Source organism: Capra hircus, chromosome 7 (assembly GCF_001704415.2).
Source record: "Capra hircus breed San Clemente chromosome 7, ASM170441v1, whole genome shotgun sequence".
In the NCBI taxonomy this organism is placed as follows: Eukaryota; Metazoa; Chordata; class Mammalia; order Artiodactyla; family Bovidae; genus Capra; species Capra hircus.
In genome coordinates, this window is record NC_030814.1 from 72321565 (window position 1) to 72338781 (window position 17217).

At 56.3% G+C, this 17217-nt stretch overlaps 1 protein-coding gene across 2 annotated transcripts in view; it reads right to left on the reverse strand.

Annotated features, from left to right (window-relative positions):
- UNC5A (unc-5 netrin receptor A) overlaps positions 1–10350 on the reverse strand; it is a 64620-nt gene extending 54270 nt beyond the window's left edge. Inside the window, exon 1 of one of the 2 annotated variants that reach the window (XM_018050634.1) lies at positions 10097–10350. In XM_018050634.1, coding sequence (XP_017906123.1) covers positions 10097–10166 — 70 coding nt within the window. In that variant the 5' untranslated portion in view covers positions 10167–10350. The remainder of the gene's footprint in view (positions 1–10096) is intronic. The other variant, XM_018050633.1, reaches the window with a different exon arrangement.

A 17217-nucleotide genomic window follows, 5' to 3' on the forward strand; every position in this document is an offset into this window, starting at 1 on the left:
TGATAGCATACTGGTTAATCTGAGGATCGTGTGCCCATCCCTTCTCCCTGGACGAGAAGCTGTGAGTAACAGCCATGGTGAGAGGACAGCGACATAGGTGGCTTGGGCCCAAGCTAACCTGCATGACCATAATCACTGGCTGTGGGGACGGGCTCATTCTGACAGCATTTGAGTTGGAACAATGAGGAGAGGCTAGGACTTTTGTTGGATGGCTAAGGGAAGAGAGATTCTCTATTTTTTCCTGGATTGGGCCTGCAAGGATGTAGCTCTGATAATTTCTGGCAGCTATCTTGGGACTGTGAGAGGAAAGGTTTTTGGAGAGTGGCAGCAATACTTCCCTCCCCTGCCAGAGCAGAGATGAGGGGTGAATCCTGGTCACACGTTTTCCCTGGATCCAACCATGCCTGAAGCCAGAGCTACCCCTGGCCTTTCAGTTACACGTGGCAAAAAATCCTTCCCTGCTCCCTTTTGTCGCTTAAGCCATTTGGGTTAGGTTTTCCAATATTTGCAACAGACACACTTAGTATCCTATGACAGTCCGTGCCAGGGCATTGTGTCACAGTGGGATGCCCTCCAGGGACTGATATCCAGAGAAGCTAACAAAGACGTTGGAGATAGAGAAGGGGACTTGGAACCTGCTACATGAGAAACAGCTGAGTGGACAGGAGGTGCCTGACCTGGGAAAGGGCAGATGGGGCCTTGTATTAAGTAACTGAAAAGGGAGAATCCACCCACTGTGGCTCCAGAAAGAAAAGTCAAGAACTATCTGGGGGAGCTTCCCACAAAAGATTCACCTTATGTAAGAAAGTTGTTTTGAACAGTCCCAGCCACCGTGTGTGTGTGTGTGTGGCCCCGGCTAAGTTGGAAAGCTGACCCCCAGGGATTTTTCTAATTAAAAACCTGTGACCTGGACATCCCAGCCCAGGTTTAGAAAGAGCCTGTACCCTGGCGGCAGGGTGGTATGAAGAGGCAGGATGTAGGGGGAAAATGGGCTCTGGGAGACAGGGGATTAGGGCTCCCCAGCTGGAGCAAGTGGTAAAGAATCTGCCTGCCAGTGCAGGAGACCTAAGAGACGCAGGTTCGATCCTTGGTCTGGGAAGATCCCCTGGAGGAGGGCATGGCTATCCACTTCAGTATTCTTGGCCTGGAGAATACCATGCACAGAGGAGCCTGGCTGGCTACAGTTTATAGGATCACAAAAAGTCAGACAGGACTGAAGAGACTTAGCACACACGCAGACTTCGGATTAGCCCAAGATCATGCAGAGAAGCAAGGTCCTGTGACTCTCCAGTGGGCTTTTAAGTCCATGGGACACCAGACAAGGCCCTGACAGTAAATGGACATATGGGACTCTGTTCTGTCCCCTGCTGGTGTGGGTGGGAGAGGTGAGGCCAAGCAGTAACAAAGTCCCAGCTCTGCCGTTTCTCTAAGGCTCAATGTTCTCATCTAACAAATGGGACTAACCTCACCTACCTCCTGGGTTGTCCTGCGGATCTGACCACAAGATGCCGGTAGAGTCCAGCACTGGGCAGGTTTCCACCATCACCAAGGTAATTATGACCATAGATGTGACAGTTTCTGATTCCGAAGCCTCCTCCTATTAACGCCCCAGGCTTCCAACCCTCTTAGCAGAAGGAGGAGACATCCGAACCCCATCCTGAAACCCCAGGCCTGCCTAGTATGGCAGCGCGGGACCTCGGGAAGCCGTGCCCTCCCACATCTGGAAAATGAGACTAACCCCAGCGGCGCACGCCTACGGGAGGTGCTCCAGCAATCGCCTCCTCTCCGCCGCGAGGTCAGCCGGGGGGCTCTGGCAGCGCTACCCCCACCAGACCGCCAGAGGGGCCCACTGCCGGGCCACGTCTCCGGCGATCCCGGAGCAGGCGGCGGGGGTGAGAGCTACAGCCGGGCGAGCGTGGCAACCGAGGAGCCGCAGAGGCCGCCTTGCTGCCGTGCCCGGAGGCTGGACGCCTGCTCCCCGGGCGGCAGCCGAGCGCTCAGCCAGGAACTTGTTAACAGGCCCCGAACAAAGAGCCGCTAATCCGGCGGGCGGCCGCGGGCGGGCTGGCGGGCGGAGGGATCCCGCCCCTTCCCCGCTCGGCCGCCGAGTTTACCGCGCACTCATTACCCCGCGCCGGGCGTGGGCGGGGGCCGGGGCCCAGGCCCCGGGGCTGGACTCGCGGTGCGCCTTCTCCCAGGATGGCCCCCGGGGCGCGCCCCTCCCCAGGGCCCGGGCGGGCGCCGCGTCTAATTGCTAATCCCTGGGCTCGGGTTCCCATTGGCTCGGGCACCTGCCGCCCCAGGCCGCTCACGTGCCCCGCAGCTCGCCCGCCCAGCGGGAGGCTTGCCGCTAGCCCCGGACCCCCGCCCGCCGAGCTATCCCGGACAACGTGGTGGGGGTTGTTTGGGAAGAGGGGAAGGCTCCGGTCACGCTGGGACGATAAGGAATCATTCCTACTGCCAGTGCCTGCCAGCCCCCTTTTTTATTTTGGTGGGGGAGGGGGAGAGAAGGGCTGGAAAGATGCGGATATGGGAAAAACCAACAGCCCCTCAACTCCATCTGGTCTATGCTCCAGTAAGGAGGGTCTACATCGGGGTGTATCTCCCTGCAGGCTCTGGGCTAAACCTGCTGGGGTGGGGCACGGGGAGTCGCACCCGCCACCCTGGCTGGAGAGGTCTACGGTAGGGGTGGGTTACAGGGCCCAGAGCTCCCTCTCCAAGGGTCAGTCTCGACTGACTGCCCCTCCCCAGACCTCAGCCAGACATTCGCCTGGAGCTCAAGGTGACCCCGAGCCTTCCAGAGGGACACAGCTCTGACATCCTGGCGTGGGGAGGGGCCTGAATCTGGGGGACTCACCCATCAGGACACTGGCCCTTGGTGCTCTCACTGTGGACAGGCAGGGAGTTGAGGCCCCTTCCCCATCTAAGTGGGACCTCAAATATGCCCTTTGTGGCCTACTCTGGGGAGCAACTGCCACTTAGGCCTCTCCTGATGGCCATGAATCTCCCTGTCTCCTCCATCTCAAACAGGGCTGGGGTGGCCCGGCCAATGACAACTCTCCCTCTGGAGAGAGGGGCAGGGGGCTTCTGATCACCGCCCTACCCCTGTCATCCCTCAAAGGGGGCAGAGAAAAGACAACAGGCCAGCCCCCCATCCCCAGGCCTCTGCCCTCTTTCCTGGACCCCTAGCTGCACCCTCTTCCACAAAGAGGGAGGGCTCCCCCACTCTCTTTAGTAGAGGAGAGGAAGGAACAGTGCCCTTTGCCGTATCCGTCACCTCGATTGCTCACATTTATTGAGCACCTCCTGTATGCCGGGATGGACATGCATCAATCTGCCTAATCCATACAAGGACCCTGTGAATTAGGTCTTTTTATAATATTTTGGCTGATTCCCAGATGGTGCTAGTGGTGAAGAACCCGCCTGCCAATGCAGGAGACATAAGAGACACGGGTTCGATCCCTGGGTGGGGAAGATCCCCTGGAGGAGGAAATGGCAGCCCACTCAGCCTGGAGAATCTCATGGACAGAGAAGCCTGGTGGGCTACAGTCCTTGAGGTCACACAGAGTTGGACACGACGGAAGCAACTTAGCACGCATGCACACATGATATTTTAGAGATAAGAAATGAAGGAGTACAGGGAGGAGCTACATCCACGGCCAGGACTAGGGTGAGGCAGAGGGTGTCGAGAACACAGATGTAAGGAAGTCTTTGCTCTCAGGGTCAGACCCTGCACTTGCACGACTTAAATCTTGCATCCTAGGCCCCTCCCTTGCCTCACCCTCGTTGGAGCCCTGGTCTAAACCCAGACCCCAGAGCCTGCCAACTCAACCACCCTACCACCTCCGACACATGCCTGGGGTTCTGGCTCCCAGGGGGCCAAAGGCTGTTTGCAGCATCTTCTGTCAGTCCCCGGGAGGTGGGTAGGCCTCAGGCACTGGCACGCTGACCTTCTGGGGATCCTGCGAAGGCCTGTTTTTGCCACTGGGGGGTGTGCAACCAGCTAAACAGGACCTGGCTTCCTTGCCAGGGCCCTGGAACTCCCAGCTCCCACCTCTATGTCACAGTCACCTTCGGCCCTGCTGCAACAGCCACCTGGTTCCAAGGCAACACAGGCAGCTGCTGCCAGCGTGGTTGGTGGCTTTGGCAGGTGCTGGGCAGGTGTGAACAGTTCCTGGAGGAACCTGCTGCTGAGTGCACAGTCTATCTTGGGCTCAGGAGGCAGCCTCTCTGGGCATAGCCCCCAGTAGTTATCTAGCCCAGCCCGTTAGCATACAGAGGAAGACAGCCCAGAGAGGTTAAGTGGTTTGTCCAGGGTCACACAGCAATCCAGTGGCAGAGTCTGAACCAGAATTGAATTGCATCCAGGGTGCCCACCCCTGCTTTGCTGCTATGTTCTGTGTGTCAGAGCTGGTCACCACAGATCCAGGACAAACTAGGCCCAAATCATCATCTTCACAGAACCTCCAAAGTTCTTTGCACCCTGGGGGGACTGGTGTTTGAATCAAGTGTCTGAAGCAGGTGCCCTGCAAGGGGTGGTATGAGTATAGATGAGGTGGGGTGGGTAGGAGGCTTCTTCCAACTAGAAGCAATGACTTCTCCCAGGGGCAGCAAGAAGTGAAACAGTTTATAGAGATGGTCTTCTCTCTTATGTATGAGGTTGGAGCCTGACACAGCTTAAGACCCCACCCTGTCCTAACTCACTTCCCTTCAAATGCCAGGGAAAATGGAGGAAGGAGGCACACAGGTACCCACTCCATGTTGGGGTCCACCTGGGCGCTCAGTGTTGCCCATCAACTGGTTACTCTAACCCCAGGGAGCAGAGGTGACCCCATTCTCCAAAGGTGGGAACAGGCTGGGGAGAAAAAATTTTCTCATCCAAGGTCAGGTGGCTTAGACTGAAACCTGGCCTGTCCTGTCTGCCTCCAAAGCCCTGCCCTTTCCACTCTACCTTACAGGCTCCCCAGAAGCAGGAAAGCAAGTAAAAGTAAAGTCGTTCAGCCGTGTGCGACTCTGCAAACCTATGGACTGTAGCATGTCAGGCTCCTCCAGCCATGGGATTTTCCAGGCAAGAATACTGAGTGGGTTGCTGTTTCCTTCTCCAGGGGATCTTCCTGACCCAGGGATGGAACTCGGGTCTCCCACATTGCAGGCAGACTCTTTACCATCTGAGCCACCAGGGAATCACAGGAGGACCCTTCAATGCCACTCTCATGGGAGCAGACAAGGGGAATGGAGAGCTGGGTCAGCAGAATTGACTGCAGGAAGCTGGGTGCCCCTCCGAGTGGTAAGGAGGGTTGGGGCCCAGGGGCTGGGCTCTGCTGGATCTGGGAACTGGGAGCCCTGCTTGGTGCTCAATGAACCTCCAGTCTTGGTGTCAACGCCAGCCCTGAGCATTGGAGTGGGGCCCGAGGAAGAGGCCACTCAGACAGATGGTCAGGGTCAGTATGGGTACTACCAGAGGGGGGTGCCCCTCAGCCCCACCTTCCAGGGGCTGGAGTTAGCAGGTCTGGGGCCCAGAATTACATTATTCACATGAGAAGATAACAACCTGGAAACATCTATGCCTGGGAGGGCTGGGGCAGGCAAGGTTCCTGTTCCACAGACATGGGCGCACCTGTGAGGGACCTGCAACACACAGGCTCCAGGGAGCTGGTTTGCCATCTGTGTGGGGGCGTCAGCTAGCTGGTCCTGGCCCTGGACAGGCGCCATCGCCGGCCTCCCTGGAGCAGGGCAGTCTGTGTTTAGGCATAGGGATGGCTGTGAGAGGGAGGACGAGGAGAGCTGCAAGGGGACAGAGCAAACTTCTCCCCACTCCCCAGCCACAGCGCCCATCCCACCACCCCCTTGTCTAGCCAGAGAACTCAAACTCAAGCAGAGGAAATAAAGAGACAAATAAGCATTTGACTGGCTGTGACTCGGAGCATGTTGGGGGCTGAGAACAGGGTCATGGTGCCATTGACAACGGCAATACTTGTGGGAAGCCTTGGCACGAGTGAGGAGGTGCCCCCCCACCCCAGATGCCTCTGGCAGCTGCCCCAGGCCACTCCAGGGCTAAAGAGTCAGTGCCTCTGTCCTGGAGCCCACTTGGCGCTTACCAGTGGGCCCTGGCCCCCTCACGGGTCTTAGGAGGAGTGGGGGAGGCCTCTTGGAGGGGGCTAGATTGAAGCTGGAGGCTGAGAAGAGCACAGCACAGTGGGGATTGGCAGCCGCAGCGAGGGCTTGGCCTGGCCCTGACCAGCATTTGAGGATGCTGGGGTATAGGATGGGGACCGTGGCTGTCTGGCGGGGGGAGGGGGCACCACGTTTTGCAAGGCATGGGACGCACAGTGGGTGGAAGCCAGAGCTTGTCCGGGAGTGTGGATGGCCGGAGTCAGGGAGGACGCCTAACCTGCCAACATGTCTGCCCAGGGATGTGTGCGCTGCAGGTGTTTCCCTAAGGGCTCCTGGGCTCGGGGTTCAGACTTTACCTGCTGCCACTGGGGTGCCACAGAGGCGTTCTCGTGCTTTCTAGCCTGGGCACTGGCGGCATCAGTCTAGGTGGAGGATGCAGAGGAGGGAGGGAGTGAGGGGTGGCCACGGCATCAGCCCAGGTGAGAAAGGTGAGGGGGAAAGGGCTGGGGTGGGGAGGGGCAAAGGAGGAGAGGGACATGAGCAAAGTCACAAGTCGGGCTGAGCTGGAGGACCTGGTGACAGATTAGACATGAAGCGTGAAGGAGAAGGTTAGAGCCGAGAGAGGCTCCAAGGTTTCCCGCCTCAGGCTGGGGGAAAGGGGGAGGGGGCCTGGGAGGACGGACTGCAGGAGAGGGCTGGCCTGGAAAGAGCAGGTCTGGGCATGTGCACGAAACAATGTGTGTGTGCATGCATGCGTGTGCATGTGTGTGTGTGTGTGTGCCTGTACACTTGTTCTCAGGAGGCAGCCAAGCCCAGCACTAGGGTCCCTGCCTGGAGAAATCCCTCATACCTGGCTCAGGGCAGCTTCTGCCTCTGAGACTTCATGGCTTCAGTCTGCAGGTCTGGGGCCCAGAGCAGCGCAAGGCAAGAGAAAGGGTTGTAAGACAGGGGTGTCCTGGCCCTTGGGCATGCATGCTGTCACTTCAGTCATGTCCAACTCTTTGTGATCCCATGGACTGTAGCCCACCAGGCTCCTCTGTCCATGGGGATTATCCAGGCAAGAATACTGGAGTGGGTTGCCATGCTCTTCTCCAGGGGATCTTCGCCACCCAGGAATCAAACTTGTGTCTCTTATATCTCCTCCACTGGCAGGTGAGTTCTTTACCACTAGCGCTACCTGGGAAGTCCCCTGGCCCCTGGCTGAGGCCAAAGTTGGCTGCTCCTAGGAACCAGGTCCATCAGTGCGTCTAGGTTGGGGGTCTGGTACCTGCATCAGTGCCAGTCCCCAAGCTCCTAAAGGAATTTCCTCCCAGCACAGGGCAGGAGAAGCAGGAGGGCCAGAGGACCAGCCCTCTCCTGTGGGTGCCTGGGGGGCCACCAAAGAGCAGACCCCCCTCCCAAGGCATGGTGAGTGAGAGCAGAGTATCTCTTAGCCCTGAAGAATGAAGACCCCCTCCCAGCAACCAATGACCCCAGCTGATGGGGGGGTGGAAAGTGGGTCTGGATCAACCCTTTAAGTGGGAGAGGGGCTGAGGAAGTGACCACGGCTCAGGGATGCTCCCCAGCCCCCCACTTTCAGGAGGTCCAGTTCCCCGTGGGCCCCTCCCCTCAGGAGTGCAGAGATCTGAGATCAGGAAGCTGGCAGGTGTGTTCAGCCCACAGGGGCGGGGAGGCAGGTGCCAGCTGTGTGAGCGGGTATGAATGGGAAAAGCCTGTGAGACAGGTGGTTTCTGCATGTGGGGGCACAGAGAGGACCTGCCTGGGTGAGTGTGCCAAGGGACAGGCTTTAGACAGAGGGTGGGCACCTGGCCTGGGGAGCAGGAGGCTCTGATCCTGCTGGCCCCCAGCGCCCCCTGCAGCCTGGCTGGCTGTCCCTCCCTCAGACCCATTTTTCACTGGCTGCTGTTGCCAAGGAGCTGAATGGACGATGCGGGAGGAGCCAGGGTCAGCGCAGGGCCAGCCTGCTGGGCACATGTGCCCAGAACCTGTGGGGGCCAGCAGTAAAGGGGCCCGAAATGACAAGAAGGACCCTGTGCCCTTCAGCAGCCCCTCACACAGGCCTGAGGGTTGATGCTGGAGGCAGGCTCTGCTCCAGGGCAGCCCTGCGGCACTGGTGCCCACCCGCCAGGGCCCTGGGCAACCTTGCACGAGGCCCCGACAGGTGCCCCATGGCCCTGGGATGTGGTTCCTGGACTCTATGTCCTCCTGAGGGATCCATGCAGCACCCCCCGGGGCTGCGGCACACGGACTCACCAGTACCCATCACCCTCTCATCTACACATGCTCACCTGTGCCACTGCTCACAACCGTCACACACGTGCAGCAGGCCTGCCACCACACACGCTCATCTGGCCACACACATAACCGGGCTGCACACATCGCCAGCCCCCGTCGTCACCAGGGCACACATGCCAGCCCAGAGCCCTCACACGTGCTCACGGGGGCGACATGCAGATATGACCACGCAACCTTCCCGCATGCATCTGACTCAGTAAACAAGCCCTGGGCCCCTACCGGGTATCTAGCAACACCTCCCCCCGTGCGCGGGGCATGAACACCCCCCAGCTCACCACAGTCAGTGGCTCAACCCGTGCCCCCTGAGTAATGCACACATACTCATAACACGCACGTGTGTGCAACAGGAACACACACCCAGTGGTAGTGCAATCTCCCAGATGCGGAGGGGAGGTCATGGGCAGAGGGGTTTGTTAAAGTGAGGATTCGGTGGGGGGATGCTGGGGGGATGGAAAAGGAGAGTGGATGGGGTGAGGGAGGGAAGACTGAAGGGGGCAGGGTGGGGAGGGGGGCTAGCCAGTGGATGCAGGATGCACTACGCAGAGACCCTTGAAGGAAACCGACATCGGCCTCAATCATCAGGCTGCTTTCTGAGCTTTCACTCATTCCTCTCCAGTCAGTCTGGCTTCCTTTCTCAGGAACCCTAGTGCTCCCTTCTGACACCTCTGGGATTAACAATGGCCTGGCCAGGCTCAGCGGCAGCCCCCAGGGTCTCAGGGCTGCAAGAATCAAGAATTGCTAGGGCAAGCTCCATGCCCCCCAGATCACACAAATGACCCCCTCCCGTCCATATAGGTACTCAGCTCTGCTAAGTGCAGGGGGGCGGGCAGCCATCAGGAGGCCCCAACAACTCAGCCTAGGTGGAAGGAAGCTCGGGGAGAGCAGACAAAGGATGCAGGGGAACTCCTCCCCCCCAGGAGTGGGCTGAGGGCTGAGTTATGGGGCAGGTGAGGGTGGCCAAAGGGACACGAGGGGAGGGAGAAGGGTTGTGCAGAGAAACAGAGAGGGGAGAGCGCTAGAGCTTCCCCACACACAACTCTGGCCCCTATGCACCAGGAAGGCCAGGAGCCACAGTGCCGGCCCGGGGCCCTGGTGCTTCCACTGTGCAGGACTGCAAGGGCTCGGGGGCTGGTGTATGCGCCTCCACGCCTGAGTGTGCGCCTGTGCGAGAGTGTGTGGCGGGGACAGAGGAGGACACTGTGTTCCGGACGTGGGCAGCGGCCAGGTGCCAAGCTGGGAATTGTGAGTAGCTGTTTGGGGCAGATGCTGCCGGGAAACGGTATCTTAAACCCCGTCCTCAATTTCCTGGGCACTTGGGATGTGGTCAAAACCCTCTCACCCGCTAACCGGCCAAGCCAGACTCCCCGGGGCTTTGATCTAAACCCCCAACCCTGCGCTGGGGCCGGGCAACCAGCAAACTTCCCCCGCCTAGAGGCGTGGGGCGTCTACACTCGCCAGCCCCACGCGCTGACAGCTGCTCCTGGACTTGGCAGAACCCAGGCTTCCGGGGAAGCGCGCGGGGAAGCTGCGCAGCAGCGACAGGCGGCCCCCGCATCCCGCCTCGCAAAGTTTGGCCTCGGGGGGCTCCCAACCCGGTCCAGCAGCGCGGGTCAGAAGACCCCTAGAGCAGCGAGCATTCGCGCGCACGGTCCCCCGCAAGCCTTCCCAGAGCGCGCGCGTGACTCACCCGAACCGCGGAGCCAGGCGGCGAGGACTATGCCCAGGAGCGCTGGCCACAGGCCGGACCGGACGGCCATGGCCGCAGGCAGGCGGGCGGGCCGGGCGCGGGGCCCCGCGGACAGGAGGGCGCCTTTCAGCGCCTCAGCCCAGAGCCCCGGCCCCGGGCACCCCCGGGGCCCATGCCAGCGGACTGCGCTGCCTCCGGGCGGCCGGCTGCGGGGCGCACGCGGCGCGTGCCTCCCCTGGGCACCGGGAGCGCAGCAATGCAGCCGGGGCGGAGCGCAGCGCCAGCCGCGCCGCGCACAGAGCCAGCCGCCGCGCGGAGCCCGCAGCCGGGGAGCGGGCCGGCGGGCGCCGAAAAACCCGGACTGGAGCGACGGAGCTGGGCGGCGTCAGGGCGGGGCGGGGGAAGGAAGGAGGGGCCCAGCAGCCCCGCGCCGCGCGAACGGGCCACCCCCAGCTCTGGGGATCCCTCTCGGCGTTGCCCGAGGCTCCCCCAGGGAGAGGCTGGGGTGGTGGGCGGGAGGCCTCCCACCTCCCTGCGCGATCTCCAGGGACCGGCCAAAAGTCTGAAACCCGGAGTGGATCGATTCTCCGGATCCGGGTTCTCCCGGGCCCGCCAGCCAGCGCACAGGTGGCCCGGGAGGGGCCCAGGGCTGCAGCGATCCCGGCGCGGCGCCAGGCTGCAGACCGCGGCCAGGGACAGCGGTGTCCGGCGGCTGTTCCGCGCAGCCCTCTCCCCCACCCCACCCTGCTCCGCACCTCCCGGCCGTGCTCCGAGGCTTTCAGCGTGTTGCTGTACGCCACCCAGCCCGCGGCTCGGATAGGGGACTGCGGGAAGCTCCCGGGCCCTGGCCCGCGCGCAGAGGTACGCGGGTAGGACAGACTAGGGGCCACCCGCAGTCCCAGCCACAGAACCAGGTGGGCCTCAGAGTGATCCTAGGTTTCTCTAACCCCATGTGCACCGTTTACCTAAAGAAAACAACGCTAGGACGCAGCGCAATCAACAAGATGTGCAGCGTTTGCGCCCGGAGCGCACACCTCGCAGGAGACGTGGGCGTGAAGGAACCACTGGGTTTTGGGAGCTAGAGAGTTCTGGGGGTAGAGTCTATGGGCCTCCGTCTTCTAGCTCTGTGACCTTGGGCAAGTCACGGAGTCTCCCGGAGCCTCCAGCAACGACCGCTGCTGGAGCCTCCTGTTCCCCACCCCCATACCCTAATCGGGTTTAACTAAACAGAGGGTTGCCTTGAAGGAGAAAGGAAATGACGGACGCGCACCATGTGCACAAGGAGAATGGTTAGAAAAAGAAGATCCTACTCTGCGTCGGGAGGAGAATGAGAAGGGTAAGGGCAGGGTCGCAAACTAAAATGCCTGTAGTCGATGGGCATTCTAAAAGGCCAGTCGATGACATATAATCAATTGATGCTGCACGCTGGGCGACATAAGAATGGTCTTCGCTTCCACAAAGAGATAGGAGCTCTCCTATATTTCTTGAAACACGAGGCCCTCTCTCGGTCTGTCTTTTGTTTCCCACTTTTGAGAGAGAAGGGTTGTGAGAACTGTTTTGCTTTCCTCTTAACTCTGCTGTGAAAAACACCAGACAGTGTCCAGTTAGGTATCTATAGATGCTGGACTTCAGTGCCAAGGAGGGACTGGGCACAGGGTCCCATCTCCAGGCGCAGCTGGTTCTTCTCCAGGTGCCAGGTTGAGAGGGTGGGGCCCAATGGGGCCACATCTTCCAAATTTTCAGTAGAAGCCATTGTATATGAAGTTTTTTTTAATTTAAAATTTTTAACTAAAAATTAAAAAAAAATTAATTTCATGTAAGCCCAGATGAAAACGTCCACAAATATTCACCAGCTCTGGGTTTTGAACTCTGCTTTGGGGCTTGCTTGTGCATAGACTGTGTCAGGGGGCCCTGATCTACCCAACAGGACTGTGTGTGTGAGTTGTGGGGAGCAGTGTGCCCAGGCTGCTCCCTCTGACACTATACCTCATCCCACTTTCAGGAAAGAAATGGGTGAGAAAGGTGAAACAATAGCAGAATCTTCATTTTCAGCCCCCATTTGGGTACTGGAGGGAAGTAGTTGAGGATGAAAGACTGGGATTGGGGCTAGGGTATAAGATGATGTCCTAATGGTGTGTGCTAGACTCTGCTATATCTATTACATTTGCTTTGATCCTGACAAGGAATCCTATTAAATGAACATTATTATACCTATTTTATAGATGAGGTCATTGAGGCTCGGGGGAGGAAAGAACCCTATGCCCAGGGCCAATCTTATTCAATCATTGTGAGGTTAGCTGAGATGACTCTGTACAAGGTTTGATTTCAATGTCCATGCTCCTTAAATTTCATCCTGCAGTTTTTGCTTTGGGATGAGAACTTGGGAATGAGGTTTGGGGTACAGGAAAAGAAAGGTTCTATTTCTATATTCAGTTCTGGCCCCCTCTCTTCAGCTGGAATAAGATGGTGTGTGTAGCAGTCATGATAGACTAGGTTGTGTTGTAGTAACCGCCCCCAAGTCTCTGTGGCTTAAGTCAACAAAGACTTATTTCTCATGGGTCTACTGCTCCAGATCTTCGTCACTCAAGGACTCGGGCTGACAAAGCAGCCACTCTCCCATGAGGGAGAGGAAACGAGAGCTCTGGAGGTACACCCTCCCCCCAGTCAGTGGCTCAGCCTAGAAAGCACATCACTTCCACTCACAATTCAACAGTCAGAACTATGGCCCCACTCGAGGATAAGAAAGTACATACCTACCGCATGCCTGGAAGGCAGCTACTGGAATAGATGCACAGCAGCAGCGGCGATGGCCACAGCCTCCAGCCCCAGCACGCCCCTCCCCTTGCCTACTCTGCAGCTCTGTGTGGGCCCTGGCCATGGTGGCCTCCCTTCTGTTTCTCCAGCACCCAGGCTCACACCACCTCCATCCCTTCCTGTGCCCAGATCTTCGCACGCATGGCTCCTTTCAGTCACTCAGGTCAGCTGCCCTCTTCCAAGTGGTACTCAGGGCCATGTCAGGAAAAGAAGTAGGAATTCCCTTGTGGAGATGGGCAAGTAGACGTCTCACCTGAATTCTACATAAAAATCCAGGTTGGAGGGCTGCCAGGAAGGGCTCATCTCAGACCCAAAGCTTGATGGCCAGATAAGAGGGCACCTGATACCTCCAACCTGATTTACTCTTGAGCATCAGACTCCAAGGGAAGGAGGACCTAGATCCTCCCTGGGGTGGAGGGTGCTCCTGCAAGTGTCTGTAGCCCCTTGCAATACCCCACTGACAGGACACCTGCTCTGCTGGACAGCAATGTCTCTTCTCAAGGGAGCAGGAATCTGTCCCTCATTGGGTTCATCTTCTGGGGCCACGTCAAGCATGTCTGCCACTTCTTTCCTTCAGAAAACTTACTTCTTTGACTTTGGAACACAAAGTCTGGGTCTGCCCTGGATTCTCTCTCTCCAGTTCTGCTGATACAGGCACCCTTAACACATTGCCCCCCTGCCCCCCGCCCTGCCTGCCCCTTGCAGGAGTTCTCCAGTGGGAACATTTCTCTGAAGCCATCTCCTGAAGTGAGATGGCATATCTCCTGCCCATATGGCCTTGTGCACGCATGAGTAGGGTCCCAGTCAGCTTTGATCAGTGACATCGTACTATTAATGCCCACCAGACTGAGGGACCTCAGAGTTCATGGCGAGACCATTGCTGACTTGAAGATGTGCCAGAAGCTCCTGTGATGGGGATTAAAATGCAAATCTCCAATCCCTGCTCCTTCCCCATTCTTATTCAGGGGAGACGTCTAGGAATCCACCCTTTTACCAAGCCCCTACCATCCCCTACCGGTTATTTTTTTTCTTACTGGTGCCAGTGGTCTGAAAACCTCTCTTTGAGGAACAGTGCCCTAGGTCTTTGCCATGGGTGCTGCCAACAACAGGGTGTTACCCATCTACCCTGGGTTGCTGGTTTTCTGAATTTAAATCCAGAAACTTCAATTCGTCCCAGTTTTATTCCACTGTATTACATCTAATCCCTGTCTCCCACATCGAGCCCTCTCAGGATATGGAGGATGTAGGGCAGGGGGCTTGCTGTTTTCTTCAGCTTCCTGTCATTCCCAGATGAGTCTGGGAAGTTGTATATGCTTTCAATCAAGTTGTTACTAAACAGATGGCTCAGAGCAGGACCAAAGACAGCTCAGTGTCTCTCTATATGCTACCTACAAGTTGCAGTGGGACAATAAGTCAGCTTCTCTTTCATCCACTTGGGAAACTTCTGATCACTCCATCCTTTAGCTCACATATAACTGCCACATCCACAGAACAAATGGAAATACCCTGCATAGCCAAAGACTCATGAGTCCCCTGCTTTGCTCTGATCTACTAGGCCAATAACCCAATCAAACAGGAAATTAGTTTGGCAGGAAGGACTTGTTCTTGGTGGCCCCAGATTGCCTCTTGATGGTCCCTTCCATGATTCCAGCACTCATATCTGCCCACTGCTCAGCATTTAGTGTCTGTCTTCTGAAAGCAGTATCTTCCTCTCTTTCCTTTGAGGGAGCACGCCTCCCCATCGTCAGTGCATGAGATTCATGTGGGGCTACCCCACCCCAGTTCCAGAGGATGGTACATATTTCAGGATGCACAGCATCCACTATTCCCTAAACTGTGTGATTCAATCAAGGATGAATGTGTGAACAAAGTCACACCACTAAGGCTCATTTCTAGGACTTTTGTTGGGACTAAGGAGAGGAAGAATTTCTTCTCTTCCTGGACTTGAAGAAGGAAAGAGGTGATCTTAGGGCTTCCATCCTGTGAGGAGCACATGCCCAAGACTAAAGCTTGGGCAAAGAAGAGCAGAGCCTGGAGAAGAGAGAAGGGCTAAACCCTGGTTCTTCATTCAAATCCCCTGGATCCAGCTGCTCCTGAAGCTACCAGATACACACTTGTTTTTCAGAGTGTTTTTTTTTTTGTTGTTGTTGTTGCTAAAGCCCACTTGGGTTTCTATCATTTTTTTTTTAATGTGAAAGAATGACACGGAATCATCCTTTATAAAAATCTGTTCTAGAGCCTTGCCTAGGATAGGGAAAGTATTTATTAGTGCCTAGTGTTTGCATGGCTCAGTGTTACCCTTTGGGGGAAACTGCAGCCTGTGGGAGAAGACATAGCATTAGGCTGTAGTGAGAGCTCGGCTATAACACAAATGAATGTGTAGGGGTTAAGAAGGTAGAGAGACTAGAAACAAACCTCTTCACAGGACCCCCAGCAATAACTGGACCATTCCCTTCTGCACATAGAATCCCAACATCCACCCATTCCCTGAACCCAAAACACACACACACACACACACACACGCACACACACACAGCATACCCTTTTACAGGGTTTTAGTTTATATCTGCTCAAGTAAACCAATTCATCCCTGCACTTTCCTGCTCGTTGGTACAGAGCACTGTGCAATTTAACAAAAGTATCTTCCTGGTTCTTCACTAAGCACATTTTCTTTTAGAATTCTGTCTTAATTCTTTCAGGTCATTATAACATCATTATCCTTGGTGGCTCAGATAGTAAAGAATATGCCTGCAATACAGGAAACCTGAGTTTGATCCCTGGGTTGGGTAGATCCCCTGGAGGAGGGCATGGCAACCCACCCCAGTATTCTTGCCTGGAGAATCCCATGGACAGAGGAGCCTGGTGGGCTACAGTCCATAGGGTCGCACAGTCAGACATGACTGAAGTGACTTAACACAGCACAGCATATAACAAAACACCATATAATATCCACTCAATCTCTGCTTCTAACACAAATGGACTTCCCACATGCTACCCACACAGATGCACACAATCAATAATATAATCAATCAATACTGAATCAATATTGAGAACAATCAATAAAAAACACATATTATCTCTGTGTATTTACATATGTAAAAATACTGCCAGATATCTCCACTTCTTTCATGCACAGACTATTTTTTGTGTCCATGCTCCATGCAGTCCCATGCTACTGAGAATTTTGCGCCTGGTCCCCTCCTATGCCTCTGCTCAAGAAATGAGGCGTTCTCACCATGGAGTCTTCAGGACCAAGGCCAGCGCCTGACATTTCTTGAAATACCGTTTGCCCAGCACAGGACTAAGCTCCTTACCTGGTTAATCTCTATGGATTCTCACAGCCCCTTAGGAAACAGATGGTGTTATAACCCCCACTGTGTGGACACAAAAACTAAAGCACAGAGAAGGGATGTACTTGCCTAAAGCCACTCAGCTTGTAAGGGATGGGACAAGGATTTAAACTCAGGCTCTGCTCCAAAAATGTCTGTTGAGTGATTGAAAGAATGTTCAGTCTAACAAATGGTTTTATTAGAGACACATGATCCTATGGTATATGTGCTACCACACACACACAATCAGAAACACAACCAGAGATAACCTTTCCAGCTCCACGAAACCTATGGCATCTGCGACTCACGCGTTTCCCTGGCTACACGGCCCCCATCTCTAATGTTCCCCACTGGGCGCTCTCAGGCAGGTTTGAAGGTGAGGTGTTCCCTGCTGAGGGGCCAGGGTGAAAAGGAGGGGGTGGGGGAATTGTCAGGAAGGGGCAGGGGGAGCTGAGGAGGAGGAGGAGGACAGGATTGGACCAAGTGGAAACCTGGCACCATGCCCTCTGCAGATGACCTGATGAGCATTTTGCAGAGTTAATTTCATTAGCGTCTCTGGGAGATGAACAATTAGCAAGATGCTCTGATGCCTTTAAAAGCTTAAGAGAGGGAGAAGGATGCCTTTCTGGCTTCCCCATCTGACCGCAGTGTCCCTCCCTCCCTGTACTTTTGCTGTTTCTCCCTCCATCTCCATCTTCATCTCCCACCCACTCTCACTCCACCTTCCCCTCTCCTGCCATCACGGAATCACTTATACCCCCCACCACCCCTCCCTGCTCCTCAGCCTCCACGATGGCCCCTCCTTCCTTCATCTAGGCTCCCATCTGCCCCTTGGCAGCCCCATGTTGGACCACTGCCCACAGAGCATCAATTGGTCCCCTGTGTTCTGATCACTCAGACACCCAGGGCTGATGCTTGGCACTGGTCCAGTCTTGCAAAGAGCTTTCCTTTGGCACCCACAAAAGGCAGGGTCAGGTA